We start from the raw sequence: 16,699 nt of genomic DNA on the forward strand, positions 1-16,699 counted from the left end.
GGGCGCTAGGCCAGTGCTGGGGTAGCAGACCTGCAAGGAAGAGCTGGCACAGGAGATGCTCTTCCCTACGAGCCTATCGGCCCCTGCATGGTGCCGGACTGCGGAGGGTGCCCAGGGGAACCTGGCTTTGTTCACGTTCCCCTGGCTCTTTTCAGATGAGCAGCAGGTGCCCTCGCCAAAGTCTAACTGATGTCACCCCAGCAATAACGGGGACATGAGCCTCCTTTGCTGCCCACCCGACACTGCAGTGCCGTGTTGCCGTGCGCCGGGCAGCAGGCGGTGGGCTCCACCCCAGAGAGGGCTGCACGGCACCGGGGTTCACGGTGGGGCTCATCCAGGGAAGTGGGGGACGCTGTTAGCACTGCCCAGACCCCCTACACTGCACCTGGCCTCAGGAGAGCCCCAAATGGGGCAGGCCTGTGGGGGCCTGCTGCTGGGGGAAGGGGAGCTGAGCCTGCAGGCGAGCAGCCCGGGCCCCTTGCCCCCCCACGGCTGGGGTATTAATGCCTCCCTGGAGCTGCGGGCCCGGCTGGGGAATTCCGGGCAGAGCATCCTTGGCTGGGCCGCTCCCTGATGCGGGCAGAGCCCTTGCAGGGCTGGCAAAGCGCCAGCCCCCATCCCCCGCGAAGGGCTCTTGGCTCGCTGGCCCCAGGGCCCCGACATCCCAGGCGCTCGCCCCTCGCTGCGCCAGGCGCCCCGGCGGCCGCAGCCCCCCCGGAGCTAGAGGGTCCAAGGCAAAGTTTGAGCCAGGCGGAGCCCTCGGGGGTCACCTTGACGCCTCCCGCGGCTCCTCGCAAGCACCGAGACACCCACCCCCCAGCATCGCTCCGACTTCAGCCCCCCCAAGGGGGCAGATGTGCCAGGAAGAGTCCTCAGCGCCCCCCCATCTCTTTCATACTCTGCCCCCCCTCCAAACTGCAGCAAAATTGATCGGCCCCCTGCTCCCCGCACGCACCCCCTCGTGTCTCTGGGCAGCTCACCCGCCTGCGGGTGGCAGGGGAAGGGGGCTTTGCAAGCTGGCCGCCGTGGTATAAAAGGGGGCAGACCTTTGCAACGCTCACCTTAGCGCGTTACGGGGCTCGGCCCGGCTCCCCGTCCTTGGAGGGGCGACGGATCTACCGCGCCGCGCCGCCGCCCGCTGCCTGGAGTCCCCGAGCCGCCGGCATGTGGCGGCGCGTCTCCGTGTAAACGCCCTCACCTTCGCCTTCGCAGACAAAGAGGCGAGGTCTCCTGCCTGCGGGGGCCGAGGCTCAGGGAGGAAGCGCTCGACGCCGGGCTGAGCGTGCACCCAGAGAGAGAGAGAGACCGGCGCAATGAAGGGGCTGCCAGGTTACTGCAGGCGCCGGGCTCCCATCACACTTGCAGCTTCCCGGGGATGTGCACGTTACCCGCTGCAATCAGTCCCCAGCTGGCGCTGGCTTCTCCATTGCCTCGCAGGTGGGGCTGGCTCGGCTGCCGCCTCCCCCCGCTGGAAAATGCCTTCTCAGCCAAGCCGCCGGCTAGGGACCCCTCTCCTGGAGCTGCCTCCATCCATCCCCTGGGTCCTTTCCAGTAGGGTCCCAGCTTCTGCTGAATGAGGCTGGGCTTTCCAGGCAGGTCTTACTTCCCCAGCCCACACAGCAGCCTCTCTTAAAGAGGCAGTAACCCAAGCGCTGTCTTGTCCAGGACCCTAAAGGTAAGGGCTGGCCAGAGCGCCTACTCCTGCAGGCCTGGGCGTGCTGTTCGTCCCCTCTGGCCCACCCCAGACAATCCCCACTCCGGCTCCGAAAGGCATGGCTGGCCCTGCCGCAGTGGCCATGGTCTGTGTTACTGACAGAACGCAGCAGCATTGCACCGTGGCAGCTAGACAGCAGCGTTTGTACCCAGCCCAGCCAAGAAAGAGGGGCCCAGTTCTCCGGAGGCTGGAGGACATGGAGTGCTGCACCCACAGCTCTTGCATCAACTGAAATTTTCTAAAGGCCCTTCCCTGTAGAGATGCGCCCCGGGGATACCCACATTGCCCACTGGCTGCAGACAGAGGGCAGCTCCAGCTTGGCTGTGATAGGCAGCTAAGATCAGGTAGCCTGACCATCACCCAAAGCCCCCCAGAGTTACTGGGTGTAATTAATGAGGGAAGTGCAACAAAAGGGGAAACATTCAAACAGATTCGGAGGTTGATTCATCACAAACTCCCTGCCCTATGTGGATGTGCGCACAGTCACACACCCCTTCGGCAAATGGATCTGTTTCCAGTCAGGAGAGCCCAAAGGGTGGAACAGCAGGGAGCGCTGTCAGGGGATTGTGTGGGAACCCTAAAATAAACTAGGGTGAGCCCTTGGGAAATGAAGTATGTCAGCGGAGCTGTGCAGGGAGAGTAGCAGGGATACTGCAGATTGGTGCACCAGCAAGGTGGGAGGGGTGGGGGGGTGTCCTAGGACTGGAATACCTGGGGTCTGCAGGCCAGGAATACGTATCAGCAGGGCTGTGGGGAAGTGATGGGGGGTAGAGGTGCTGGGGGATGGGGGCTGCAGGTCAGGACTGAGGTGCATCAGCCAGGTTGTGGTGGGGTGTCTGGGAGGAGGAATCTCACTCTCTGTTCAGGCCTCCATCAACATGATGTCAGAGCCCTGGCGTTCCTCACCAGAGCTCACGCAGCCCCGGCACCTCTCTGCATGGCTCGTGCCATCGTTACTAGTCACACATATCACCCACAACATTTCTTAAAGCATGGAAGACATATGGAAATGAGCGACATTAATGAGGGTATTAATTAGAAAACCATCTGCTGAGCTGTGGAGAGCTTTCCTGCTGCCACCGCCAGTCACCGGGAGGGTGGGAGACAGCTGGAGACAGTGACTATGCGCTGATGGTTGGACCAAACTCAGACTGGAAATCAGTTAAACTGGGAGTCAGACGCAAGCCATGTGTAATGGCAGGGGGGCCACCTGCTGCCAGGGGCGGTAGTGCGGGGTGGTTAAAGGAGTACAGAGGTCTCCAGGTCGGACATTAGGAAGGCCGGGGAGCTGCGAATACCCCAGGCAGGGGACAGTGAGGGGACTTGTTTATACACAGAACAAGGCTCAGCGTGGTGAATTCTTGGTTCATTTAAGTTATCTTGTGAGTTTACACAAGCACCATAAGGGAGTTAAGTGGCTCAAATCCCACTGAAAATCAGTGGGAGCTGGGGGTGGGGTGGGGGGAGAGAAGTTTCCAAAAGCTCCTAAATAACTTGAACGCTGCTGACTTTTACTCTGACTTGGGCTCCCAAGTCACTTAGGCCCAGATTCACAAAGGTATTTAGGCTCCTAACTTCCACTGAAATAAATGGATGTTAGGAGCCTAAATCTCTTTGAGCTGGGTCGTAGACAAATCCTACTATAGGGTGCCTAACTCCCTTAGGTACCTTGCGCTATACCCAGCCTAAGACATTCCTGGGTTTATGTGTTACTGCCGTTTAATGTTCCATGTAAGCTCATAAGCCGATTCTGTGCTCTGGCTTGTTTGGGTAATTTTTCTTTCATAGCAGGAGTACAACAATTCTGGGTTTGCCTTTTTCAGAAACCGCTGCCCATCTCGTCCATCACTTGGCTTCACTCCTGCCAGGTCAGTAGCGCTGGAAAGGGGATCCCCTCTCTTGGGCATTCCCATGTGTGAGATGAGCTTGGTGGGTCTCAGTCCAGTCCCTAGGACATAAGTGTCTACAGTTCAGAAACCACAACAATTGGTATGAATTAGCCCCCTTTCTGGCAGCTTCAGGAGGAATGGGCTATGGAAACTGAACTTCCCTAGGGCTAACAACACTTCTTTTCAAACTTAGGTTTTCTGGGGGGCAGGGACTCTCTCTCATTCTGTCTATACAGCCCCTAGCGCAATGGGGTTCTGAGCCTGGCTGGAGCCTTCGGTTGCTACCACAATACAAATAATACCCTTAAGACAGGACTGAAACGCACAGATGAGTCAGTGGCAGAGCAGCTTGCCTAACTGCCCATGTGGCGTGGACAAGCAGAGGATTCAGTCCTTTTGGCTGTGGCCATTTCACAAGAGGATCCCCACTGCTCTTCTCCTGGGTGGAATGCCCCCAGCACTGAATTCCCACAAATTCTGACACCACCCCACAAAACTCAGCCCACCTTAGATCCATTACTTGCTGCGGCTTATGTGAACGGAGCGAGTCAGGAGTCACAATGCTAGCTCTGTTATTAATTTTCATCGCAGTAGGGCCTAGAGGCCCCAGCTGAGATCAGGGGCCTCCTTGTGTTAGGCACTGTACAGACAGGGGGTCTAGACAGCCCCTGCCCTGAAATGCTGACAGTCTGTTCTCTTTGTTGGGGAAGTAGGGCCATGACTCCTAGTTAGGGTCCTGCCTGCTGGCTTGGCTTTAAGAAACAAGCTCTCTAAGCTGGGCTTTGAGCCTAGCTTTGCACTGGCCACTGTGTCTTTGGTACAGCCATATGGGAGGTAGGGGGACATGGCTGTTCATAGAAGTGTGAGGCTATCTCGGTGGCTGTACCCAGAAGGGTATGACAACAGGCACTCTCTCCCCCATCGTGGCTGAGGGATAACCTGTCCTGGTGGGTGTTGGGCTGGAGTTATGGGTGACCCATGGACCTATCATAGGAATAGACTGTATCCTGGGTCAGGGATTACATTCACTGGTCTGTTAGCTGTGTACCTAATCTGGCACTTGTCTCCAGCCATGGTTAAGAGCTGGTGCAATAGAGAATGGCACAAAACTGCATGCTGCACCCTACCAATGGTTTGGTGCCGTAGGTGTGAATCTGTGCATTCCTTCTGACCCTTGTGTACGTAAGTTTGGCCCTGAAGCAAAAGATCTGTCCACCCTGTTTAGCTTGACTTATGGCACTTACAATGTTTTATTGAAATGATGATTAAAATTTGCCAAGCCCTGATTAAATCCTACTTGCAGCATTTCACTCAGGATGGGATTTTTGGAAGCATCTAAATGACTCAGGAGCACAAGTCAGGACTAGTGCTCCTAGGTCATTTAGGTGCTTTTGAAAACCTCATCCTCTGTGACCTCCTGCAGCAGGAGGTTCCACAGGTTGAGTATAATCATACAGAAAGATAAGAATACCTCGTGGGAATGGAAGAATGGAATGGTATTTCCTTTCCCTGGCTCTCAGTTTAGTGTTATTCAATTGCAGCATGTGATTCCTTGTACCTATATAATAAAATAATAGTGTTTAAGAATTGTTATTAATTGTACTGCAGTAGCACCTCAGAGTCTGGTCCTGGAGCAGGGACACACTGCACAGATGCAGAACACAAGAGACCTTCCATAAGCCTTCCATATCCCCACCAGGGCTCTGAAAACTGGGTCAGAATGCAGAAGCTCCCCTAAGAGGTTTTTAAATCAGTGGTAGTGCTGGAAAATCACCGTGATCTTGCTGTAAACATATTTTAATTATCCTTACAGCACATGTGCCTCCAATTCCCTCTGCCTCTCTCGATCTCAAAACACACACACACACACAGAATTTGCTGGAGAGAATAATCCATTGCCTCTTCCTTTGTGCATTTCCAGGGCTGGAATGGAGATGGGGTTACACTGAGCTCCAGGAAGATTCCCTGGGGGAGCAAGAGGCTGCTTCCTGCTGGAGCCAGCATAATGCGAATGGAGAGGAACCTGTGTGGCTAAAAGCCTTTGCCGCCCACTGGAGCTGTTGAATATTTATTCCTACTGGAAATGAAAGGAGAGAAGAAATCTAGGCAGCTCAGAGCAAATCTCTGCCCGGATGAGAAGTGCCTGCGACAGGGGGTTGTGTTTGTGCTGCCTGCAGTCCATAAGATAGCTCATCTGGTCAGATGATGAATGTTATACAAAGGGCTTAGGCAATAGTGGCCTGTCCATCAACCCGACCCACTGCTTAGCTGGCCGTAGCTCACCTTGGGGCAGCAGTGAGGGCCCCAGCGCCTGCCAGCTAAACCCAGCTTATCGCTGGTCTGTTGGGATGGGGGATTGGCATAAGGTCTATGCCCTGGATGGATGTTGGGGCACAAACAGCACAACCCCAGCCCTGCCTCCAGCCCCACACTGACTACACGGCTTCTGAGCTGACCTAGTCTCTCCCTCCAGCAATGGGACTAGAGGGGAAGAAGCTCTCTGCTCTGGCTTGGGCCCATAGGCTGCAGGGCTGGCCCTGTATCAGGTTCAGTGGATCCTCAAAGCACGGATTGCGTTGGCAGATGGGCATCTCTCCATACCCTGAGCTGAGGGAGAAGGTGCTGGTGCGATTTGGGGGGAGGGATTGGTTCATTTCTCTCCTACTGAGCCCTAGACAGAGATCTGGGGACCCCAGGGGGTTCCCTTTCTCTCACCCCTTCCTTCCTGGCAGGATGCCCCTTGCCACAGTCTGACTCTTCTCCCACCCTGGGAGTGCACAGGTTTCATGCTAGGTTACCGATGGATGAGGACCATCAACTCCCACCCCCCAGGGAGCCAGGCCATGACTCTTCACAGGACAGCACACACATCTGGGCTTTGACCAGCCCAGCTTAAACAATTCCCACAGGCGGACAGGGTCATTGTCAAGCCCTCTCTCCCACCCTCCCTCCCTGCCACTCTAACTCCTACTAGCCACTGAGCCCAAGACCCAGCACTGCCTCATCTCTGGCCTTGGCTCCTTGGGATGCTGTCCAGACACAACGCTGTGTTCTCTGGACCACCTGAGCCCTGGGGGCTGTATTCTCAGAAGGCCTGGGGTTTGCTCAGCCCCAGCACTGCATACTCCCTGCCCCCATGTTGCAGTCACAGACCCCCGCAGTTATGTTTTACCCCCACCTCGGCCTCTCCAATGTAGTCATTTCTGCGGTGACTTGCTGTAAAAATAGAGCCCAAGGACTGAACCCTCCTTTGCCACCCCAGCTGGATCAGTTCCCCCAGCTCAGTTAGCTTCTTTTTCCTCCTGGTGACTAGCTCCCCGTCCCCACCATACCCCAGCGCAGGTCACTTACCCGAGCTGCTTCTCTGTTCAGAGCTCCAGCCACAGAGCAGATCTGTCCCCGCGTCGGCTGCCCCGGGAGCACATACTAAAGTGCCTTGGAAGTAACTAGGTTAAGCAGCTGGAGGACAAGCTCTCTGTGTGCACCTGTAGCTTTAAATTCTCTACCTGTCACTTGGGCCTGCTCACAGCCTCCTTCTCTGGCAGGGAGGAGGGGATGCTGCTGCTGCAGTGAGGTTACTCACAGTCAAACTCCAGCCACTGCTGCTCAGCTCCATTGCCTTGGAAAAACCTACCATCCTTCCCAGCCCCCTCCCCTTCCTGCAGAGGATGGGGCTGGGGCAGGGGGGCAGCATGGGGAGGAGATACTGGAAATGACTCTCCACGTCACAGCTATTTTCAGAATCACCCTGGTTCCCTCCCGCCCTCGCCCCCCAATGTTTGCACATGACAAACCAGAATAAGAACAGAGTTGCTGGTTCTTAAGGCCCCCGTGGTGGTGGTGGTGGCTTCTAGGTAGCTGGGGTTGGCCAGCCTGCTCCCCTGGGGCGCTGCCGTTGGACTCCTCGGCCGTTCCAACAGAGATAATAAGGGGCTGGTCTGACCAGCATTGCCCAGGCCTGAACTTCCCCCAGTGCCCCCTGCATGGAGTTCAATAGCTTGCGGCTGAGCTGCTGATTGTTGCTCACAAGATGCCCAGCCTGGGTTCTAGCTCTCTATTGGTCCGTACCTGCCTCAGGCCACGAGTATCTGAGCACCTCACGCTCTGCACCGTATTGATCCCCTCAGCCTGCCTGCCATGAGAGAGGGCAGCACTCTTTGAGATCAATAAACATAAAGGACTCTACAAGAGCTAGTTGTTGCTATCCCCATTTTACAGATGGGAAACTGAGGCACAAAGGATTAAGAGTCTTGCCCAAGATCACATAGATTGGAGTAGAGCAGGGAATTGAACCCATGTCTCCTAATTCCCAGGCTAGGGTGTTCGCCACTGTCCAGTCTTCCTCCCAGTTAAATAGGGCTACTCAATGTTAACATATTCTAGTAGGGAGCCCCCACCTCACACTCCACAGGACAAGCCACGCTCTAACTATTAGGGATTGGGATGAGACCTTGCAGGCTATCACGCATCTATCTACATGGGGCTTTCTTGCACCTGCCTCTAAAGTGCCAGCGGCTGGCTTTGCTTGGAGCTGGGATAGGGGGCTAAATGAACCACAGGTCTCCTGCTTTCTGTCTGGAGAAGATGGTCGACAGGGCTGAAAACCCCTGGAACCCACAGGGTCAAATCCAGCAGCATCCATCCTTCACCCTTCCCCACTGGATACACTGAGGTCTGTGCAGTTACTGCAGGCTACGAACTCTCCCCTTTGCAAGGGCGTTAAAGATCCCTGCCCTAGTGGCCTAGCTTCCCCTTCCCCCACGCTCTTGGGGAGGGCATTGGCTCCCCCAGAGCTGGCTGCATTTCACAGGGGCTGGGTTTGTAATCAAAGGTGCTGCAAGGAGAATATTTTTGCCCATCTAAGTCCTCTTTTCCCCTGAGGATCTCACACTGCTTTATGCAGATGAGCGAGAAGATCATCTCCGCTGTACAGCTGGGGGATCTCCAGCGCAGACAGGGAGTGACCGGTCCAAGGTCACAGAAGGAACCAGTAGGTTTCTTTTACGCAGGCAGCAGCCCAGGTATAATTGGGGTGCAGCGGGCATGGGGATGAGCAAAATGTGCAGCTTTGTTTAGATGGAAGAGTTGGTGCACAGGAGGCCTGGGTGCAAGGGGGTACGCAGGCAAGGTGGGTGGTAGCCTGCCGAGGTGGGGTATATAACAGGCACTTGTGGCTGTGGAGAGTCAGGGGAGGGTCTGTCGCCTTCATCCCCTTAAAGAGAGGCCCATTTCCCTCTTTGCAATGCTGCTGCAGAGAGGGATGTAAAAGGAAACCTGCCTTTACAGCTAAATCCCATGCTGCCCATTGCAATGAACGGGAGCTCAGCCATCAACTTCCATGGCAGAAAGCACTGACCTTTGGAGAGGGGAAACTGGGTTCAGCATAACCCCCTGCTGCTGCCGCCTCGCTGGGATGCAAACCATCCACGCGCTCCCTGGGAGCAGCCCCAGCCGGCTGGAGAATAAGGATGGAACAGTAGCTGGGACAGGCCCTCAAGGTGCTGACCCCAAAGAGGAGCCTGTGGACTCACTGGAGATGGAAAGTGGTAGAGTAGCAGGCTCAGGAAGCTCTGGGTAAAGAACAGCCTCCAGCCTCACCTGTGGAGGAACAGAGGAGGGGAACTGAAACTCCCCTTTAACCAGGGGAGAGCACTGGGGGGCTGCAGGCACAGCCTTGCACAGTATGTGGGACATGTTCTGTGTGCAGGCCCAATAACCAGCTGGGTTGCTCTCCCGTTGGCACCCTCAGTGACTCTTTGGCCATAGCAGCTGCCTTAGCTGCCTTTACTGGCTGAGCTCACCCATAAGCCTGCCCAAAGCTGAAATCAGCTGAGCTAGCAGTGTGGGCACAGAACATTAACCGTCTCCGTCAATCAGCCTCATGCCTCTACGAGCTGTAGCAATGAGGGGCTTGGGCTCCAGAACCTACAGGAGAGGGGAGAACACGTGAGCGGAGGCGAGGGGGTAGGAATACCCTGGAGAGGCAGCTGGTGAGTATCAATGCCTAAGAAGAAAAGGAGGACTTGTGGCACCTTAGAGACTAACCAATTTATTTGAGCATGAGCTTTCGTGAGCTACAGCATCCGATGAAGTGAGCTGTAGCTCACGAAAGCTCATGCTCAAATAAATTGGTTAGTCTCTAAGGTGCCACAAGTCCTCCTTTTCTTTTTGCGACTACAGACTAACACGGCTGCTACTCTGAAACTGCCTAAGAAGGAATAGCACTGTCTGTGTATGTCACCTCCGGAGTGCAAGGAGCTACTGCTCCCTGGAAGCCTGTGAACCTGCACCCAATTCACTAGCCCTGAACTCACTGGCTTTGGTCCTGTTAGATTTACAAATTAAATTCACAGTGACCGCAATGCTCTGGAAATACCTGGACTAACAGCAGGCAGGGGAGAGGATGCTGGTTATCCTCATTTGGTGCTGCACACTGCTGGCCAAACCGAGAACTGCCACCTCGGTCTGAATGCAAACGGCTCCCAGGCCAGCACAGCTCACACTTAGAACTGGTCATACTTTTTCAGTGGAAACTTTTTCATAAAAATGAATACAGTGTTAGAAAAGCGTCATTTCCAGGGGAAACGTTGCTTTCCAATGATCTTTTTCAGTTGTTCACTTAAAACCCCCCCATTCACTTTTTGGCACCCAAAAAGTTTTGGCCACAACCTAAAAAAAATTTGTCCCCATTTTTTTGGGACTGGCACTTGTCAAAACCCAAACAATTGGGGAGTGCTGGTTTTTCAGTTAAAAATGGCCCTTTTTTCTTAGATAGTTTTCAACAAAAACTATCATTTTTTTCATGGGACTGTTTCACAGGAACAAAACCCCACTTCCCAACCAGCTCCACCCCCAGCCCTGGAGGAGAGATGGGGCTTCTGTACATAGGGACTTAACTGGGTGGAGTGTGGATGGGAGCTAGAGGGTGAGGAGACGCATCCAACAATAACACTGAAACACCAGTCACCTCTAGACAGATTTATTGGAGTGATGGTCACAGGCTTGGAGCCAGGGGACAGAGACAACGCCCCTAGGACAGGAGCAGCATTCACCATACCCAGGGTTTAATCCCCACCTTCCCCATGCCTACCCCCTATGTGGCCAGGAGGGAGAACACCACTGGCGGAGGCCTGTGTGTCCCACAGACCCTCCCCAACTGCTAGGTGAGGGAGAAAATGTGACAGAGGCTGCTGGGTGCCAGGGAGTAGCATGGCATCACAGAAAAGCAGGCAAGGAAGGGGATTCCCTTCAACTGCCTTCCATCCCCCTGCGTCAGAAGAGGAAACTGGTGCCTAATCCCACAGTAGGGCAGGAGCAACCCTCTCCCCCACGTAGAACAGCTGCTCCCTCTCCCCTCTTGCTGTGGGTGGTGCATTTCCAAAGGTAGCACTTGCAGAACAATTCACCTTTTCCACAGTTTGCCCCTGACTAAAGCTCCTTTAGGCTGAAGGCCTCTGCTCCCCGCTCCTCTCTGCTCATGCCCCTCTGCCTTGATAGGGATTGGCTCTCGCCAGGGCAGGCATGCAGGTGGGAGGGAGGGGCAGTCCCTTTTGGCCAGCTGGTTTGGTTCACTGCACCTGCTGCCAATGGAACCTGTCCACACAGACTCCAGCTCTGGTGAGAGGAAACGGGGGAGGCTGTAGCAATCTGCAGCACTGAGATAATGACGTTCCTCATTCAAAGGGCATTAGGGACAGCGAATCCCCACATGTCCCCACACCCAGGGCTGGGTATTATTCATCCCCATTAAGCATATGGGAAAACTGAGGCAGAGATCGGTGTTGTCCTTTGCCCACGGTCTCAGAAGAGGGCAAGACTGGAGTCCTTGGCTTCCATTCCTGTTCTTAGGAACTCTGGTCCCTGGCTCCCACAGCGTAACCCCCTGCAGAGCAGGAAGATGACTGTGTATACCCATCCCCCTACGTGCTTGTTTGGAACAAATCAGGGTGCAAAGGGTTAAGTTATGGGGGAGGCAGTCCTTTCCTCTGCAGATGCTGCACCCCAATAAGACAGGCTGGCAAACGGTTCCAGCCCAGGAGACAGACACAACCACGCACTTCCACAAGCACACTGCCAGTATCGTGCCAAGGGCGCGATGGGAACAGATGGATGGAGGAGTCTGGCCCGACGGGGAGAGGCACAGTATGGTAGCCTACTGTGCAGTGAGCATCAGGTTTGCTGCTGCCCCTCCTGGGACGGAGCTCCCCTTCACAGCTGAACAGCTCCCCGCGAATCCATCCACCCCAGATCTCTACCTGGAGGAAGCTGTAACGAGAACACGTTCAGAGAATGGGCGTCTGTTTGATGTTAGATTATCCTGACCCTCACCCTCCCATGTGCCCCACGCCAAGTCAAGGGTGCCATGCGAGCGCATCTGGACTGGCATGCGACTAGCTTCTGCTCCTTGGCTCCATGGGCCAGTGAAGAGCAGCAGAGCGAAACTCACTTTCCTGCTCTGATCATGGAGCCAACTGCAAAACAAAGTCGCCAATTTCCTCGCTCTTGGCTCAGCCGGTGCCAATCGGGGAGCAACCCCAGCGCAGCCAGCAGAGTCATTCTGCATCATACAAGGCACAAAATGGGCAGACAGTAGCCCTTTCCATACTGGGATCAGATTTCTTAGACACTGCTGTCAGGGGTGCTCTGGAAAAGGCATGCCTTTCTGGGGTGGAACCTGGCAACTGATAGCCCGCACCAACAATGTTTAGGACAAGAGGTGAAGAAAGAAACTTGACTGATCCTGTGGTCACAAGCGGACCAGCCAAACCATACACGTGCGGTGTCAGGCATAAAACCCAGGACCTTTAGGACCAAAGAACACCAGGGTTGACAACTACAGCGCAAGGAAAATCTCCACCAGCAGCAGTACATTAGGGCTTTTACTCTATGGGGAGTAGCCACTAGGGGGCGACATGATCACACACACACACACACACACACACACACACAGGAGAGCAGGTCCAATCCATTCCACCCAGCACAGGGCAGCGATTGTGTTGCAATAGGATGGGAGCAGCAGGGAAGTCCCATCAGGTTGCCTGGGGAGGCGGCTCCCCCTGGATGGGACGGGGTCACTTACAGCAGGGGACGTAGCAGTCGCACTCGCAGAAGTCGCAGCGCGTGAACCAGCGGGTCCAGCCCCACTGCTTGGTGACGCAGTTGGAGATCTTGATGCAGCCGTGGTTGAGGAAGGCCCCGAGGTGAGCCTTGTCCGTGCAGGTGGAGGAGCAGCTGCCGTCGATGTCCCGCTCGTTAATCTCGATCCGGCCCCGCAGGCATATCCCTGCCGGGGAGAGACAGCAGCCCTGTTACCCCGGGGCTGGGGGCAGGCACTGAGAACAGAGCGTGGGAGTTATTAGCATGAGGCTGGGCCATGGTTATCAGAGCAGTGGGGCTGGTCTCTCAGGGCTGATGAGGCATCAGGCTGCCGATGGCACCAGCACCCCGGGTTCCAATAACCAGCCCTGCAGCCTTTTAGTGCGCAGGTCCCCAAGCCCGGCAGACCCAGCACATTCTTCAGAGCTTGGAACACCCCTAAGGGAGCGAGGTGAAGCTGATGCTGCAGCCCCAGGCTGGGATAGGAGAGTGACACCCCACTCTCCCCCTGCTCCTGACTGCAGAGGGGTGGGGGACAGAGGTGTTTCCTCCATTAGCCCCCTCGCCGCCACACATCAGGGATGTCTTTGAATGGAGCTCACCCAGTGCAGCCAGACCTGCAGACTATGCTGACTCCCAGGTGGAAAATCGGCAAATAAGGGACACTCCAGCCACCACTGTGATGCAGCCACCTCTAGGGTGGAACATTAGCTCCTCCCAATCCTACCCATTTTACTGCCCATCGGTGCTGCACGGCGCAGTACTCACGGAGGCAGGTGGGTTTAGGTGTCCAGTGGCCATCGGACTGACAAGCACTGGCCGGGTCCCCCACCAGCAGGAAGCCGGGCCGGCAGCCGTAGCGCACCACAGAGCCCACCCACCAGTCATTGCCGTAGACCATGGAATTGAAGTCTGCCTCTGGCCGCCCGCAGTTCACTGGGAAGAGAAAGGTCCCAGTGGATGGTGCAGGTTGGAAGTCTGAAGGTATCGCCACCCCCACAGAGACCAAAGGGGCACCAGAGAGCAGCATGCCATGGATACATGCTTGGCATCATTGGGGTGCCAAGGGCTGCTGGCATAATTCCACAGCCCCACAAAGATGCCAAGGGTAAATACCAGATCCTTGGGGGGACATGCTGGGCATGGGGGTCTGGATCCCAAAGAGATGGCAACAACTTATGCTATGGATGACAAGGGTATATAGCTCCTGGGACCCGTGATGGCCAGGGTATCTGCCACAGCCTGGATGCATGCTAGCAGTGCTGGTAAACTGCTCTGGGTATGTGACATGGAGCCTAAATGGATGCTAGGATGCCAGGGGCTGGAGGTAAATGCTCCAGATCCCAGAGAGGATCCATTGGCCCATCTCCTGGATGTCAGGAAACCGAGGATACAGAGATGTTGCATCAACCCCCAGCCCGTACCCTTTCAACCACCAAGCTTGCTCCAGGACACAGACTTGTTGCATTAACCTCAAAACCTCGTGATGCCAACAGCTGCTGTAATTCCTTGCCAAGGGGACCATCAGGAAATGCCCCATAATTCTCACTTCCCAGATGCCCCCCCAAATTCTCCAAGCCAAAGACAGTTTTTGTTGGAGATAAAAAGGGCCTTTGGGGTCACACATAGAGAGATGTATGTATATGTTGTGTGTATATAAAAACCTTATACACACACACAAATATATATACACATACACACAAAAAACAGACAGGTTTGAACTGAACCAAAACCATTGTTGTTATTTTTAAATATCTCATCAAATAATAAAATTCATTTCAAATCATCCAAAATGTTTTGGGTTGATTTGACGGCATTTTTTCATTTCAATTCACCGTTTAACATTTTCACCCACCCCCCTTTAAATTTTTTTTTTAAATTGGCTGTATTTGAGAACCAAATGCCACGTTGAAACAAACGAATAAGCCCTCTAAACAAAGCATTTCAACTTAAAACAAATCAGGGTTTTTCCCTGTGGAAACTATTCATTGAGTTTGACCGAAATTTACAAATAGTTCCAGACACCAAAACAAAATTCATGTTTTCGGTCAAATTTCTATTTGTCAAAATAAATTCACCAGGCTGCTACTGGAGACAGCCTCCCACCCCCACCCCCACTTCAGACTTGTTTCCCAGTGTCTGAGTGCATTTGGGGTGAGATCAGTGAGGTTCCTGCACAGTTCCTCCCCCACCAAACTCAGCCTCTCCTTTGCTCTTCCCACAGCACCCCTGTACCTCGACAGAAGGATTTGTATCCCAGCCAGCAGCAGCTGCCATTCCCACACTGGCTCCTCTTCAGCTCCTTGTGTTTCCCTTTGCAGCCCCCCATGCAGATGGGGGCCGTGCCAGACCAGTATGTGTCCAAGCTTCCTGGAGGGGACCGATCAAGGCAGAACAACAGGGAGAGATGGGCTGGGACCTCTCTCTTCTCCCAGGTCCCAGGGCACCCCCATGATTCTGTTTCCCACCCCCACCTCCCAGAATTCTCTTTCCTAGCTGGGCCAGGCTCCCCCAGGGCTCAGCAGCAGCACTGAACCTGCCAGGGTGTGTCTACACTGCAGCTGGCATGAGCCACCCAGCCAGGTAGACAGGCTCACATTAGCCAGGCTCAAGCGAGCACACTAAGAATGCCCGTGTGACTGTTATTGCTCAAGCTCACCCAACCGGGCTAGGCTCCAGCGCCCGAGCTCCAGACAGAGCCGCGACATCCCCCAGCCCCAGGCAAGCCAGCTGGGAGATCAAGCAGGGCCCTGCTAGCCAACACTCTGCAACAGGGTCAGCCCCAGGTCTTTCTAAGGGCCCCAAGTAGCGTTCTGCATTCCCGTGGCCCTTCACAGCCTCACAGACCTTTACGGATGCTGAGGGGCCTCTTGGGGAGCACCCCAGGAGCAAGCAGGTATGGGGGTGGGGAGAGAGACACTGAGGCATAGACAAAGGGACTGATTTGCCCAAGGCCACGAGGAGTCATTGGCAGAGCTGGGGATAGAAGCCAGGAGTCCTGGCTCCCATGGCATTTATGGCATGTCTGAGTGACAGGCCTGAGATCTGGCGCCCTCTCTTTATCCTCTGGAGAGGTGCACCCTAGGCAGCAGCAGCTCAGACTGATCCTGCCAAGAGGTCTCAGCCCTGCCATGGCGTTCCCAATGGCTTTTCTCTGATGCTGCAACAAGGGATTCTCTGCAGGTGGCAGCTGCGCTTCCTGTCTGCACATGGGACTGAAGTGGGGCTGGTGAAGTTGTACCCTGAGAACGCTGCAAGGGTCTGGAAGCAGTGAGGGGCGGGGGTATCGGGGCCTGGCCGAGAGTGCCAACACCAGCAGGTCCAGATCAGCAGCAGAACCTCCCACCCAGCCCGGGGCACGCCAGGGAGACGGACCTTGGCATGAGACGCCGTTTGGAGAAGCGACTCCTGCCCTCTCCACTGACGGGGAAGCAAAACAGAAAGGAGCACGGAGCTCCTCGGCCCCCGAGAGGCAGGGGTGACTCAACGCTAGACGGAACCTATGCTGGGGAGAACTGGCAGGACACGAATGGAGGATCTTTCCCAGCTCTGGGCAAAGACTGGGTGGGCACACTTTCAGTGTGATGCCACCATCGTGACCTCCCACTGTGCCCTGCTGCACGGGCTGTGACACAAAGAGCGGGGCCTGCTTAGAGCATTGCCAGCCCATGGCCCTGCAGCACCAGGAGGGCGCCTGAGAAAGCACAAGCAGCCACCACCCCCTTTCCTTGGTGGGTCCCAGCAGGACTAGCTCAGCCTCTGGGCTGGGCACTCTGCACGGACCACAGAGCTGCTGCCCTGTGACCAAAGCAAAGCTGCTCTTCTCCGCAAGGACACTGACCAGAGCTGTCTGGATCCCGACACAGCTAGCTCCCTCCCTAGTGGCTCACAGGCACCATACTGTGTGTAGCCAATGCCTCCTGCCCCATTACTTACCTTCCTCCTCCTCACCAGAGCCAAACCCAGCCAGCGTGACTAAGACAAGGAGTCCCAGCTCCAT

At 55.2% G+C, this 16,699-nt stretch overlaps 1 protein-coding gene across 1 annotated transcript; it reads right to left on the bottom strand.

Moving 5' to 3' along the window:
• Positions 1-1,115: 1,115 nt before the first annotated feature.
• LOC144278386 (zona pellucida sperm-binding protein 3 receptor-like) lies at positions 1,116-16,699 on the bottom strand. Its single transcript, XM_077839643.1, has 5 exons — positions 16,636-16,699; positions 14,935-15,069; positions 13,468-13,635; positions 12,683-12,886; positions 1,116-1,234 (listed from the first exon to the last, which is right to left on the bottom strand). Exons 1-5 carry the CDS (start codon positions 16,697-16,699, stop codon positions 1,116-1,118), a joined length of 690 nt encoding a protein of 229 aa, XP_077695769.1.

The sequence above is a fragment of the Eretmochelys imbricata genome, chromosome 22, assembly GCF_965152235.1.
Source record: "Eretmochelys imbricata isolate rEreImb1 chromosome 22, rEreImb1.hap1, whole genome shotgun sequence".
NCBI classification, from domain to species: domain Eukaryota; kingdom Metazoa; phylum Chordata; order Testudines; family Cheloniidae; genus Eretmochelys; species Eretmochelys imbricata.

What these genes read in the sequence shown, in the direction of transcription:
- LOC144278386 (XM_077839643.1), bottom strand. Translation starts at nt 16,699, where the DNA reads ATGGAGCTGGGACTCCTTGTCTTAGTCACGCTGGCTGGGTTTGGCTCT. An exon ending in ATACAAATCCTTCTGTCGAG is followed by an intron (nt 13,636 to 14,934) that starts GTACAGGGGTGC and finishes TTCTCTTCCCAG; the next exon opens with TGAACTGCGGGCGGCCAGAG. An exon ending in CGACTGCTACGTCCCCTGCT is followed by an intron (nt 1,235 to 12,682) that starts GTAAGTGACCCC and finishes CGGCCCCCGCAG; the next exon opens with GCAGGAGACCTCGCCTCTTT.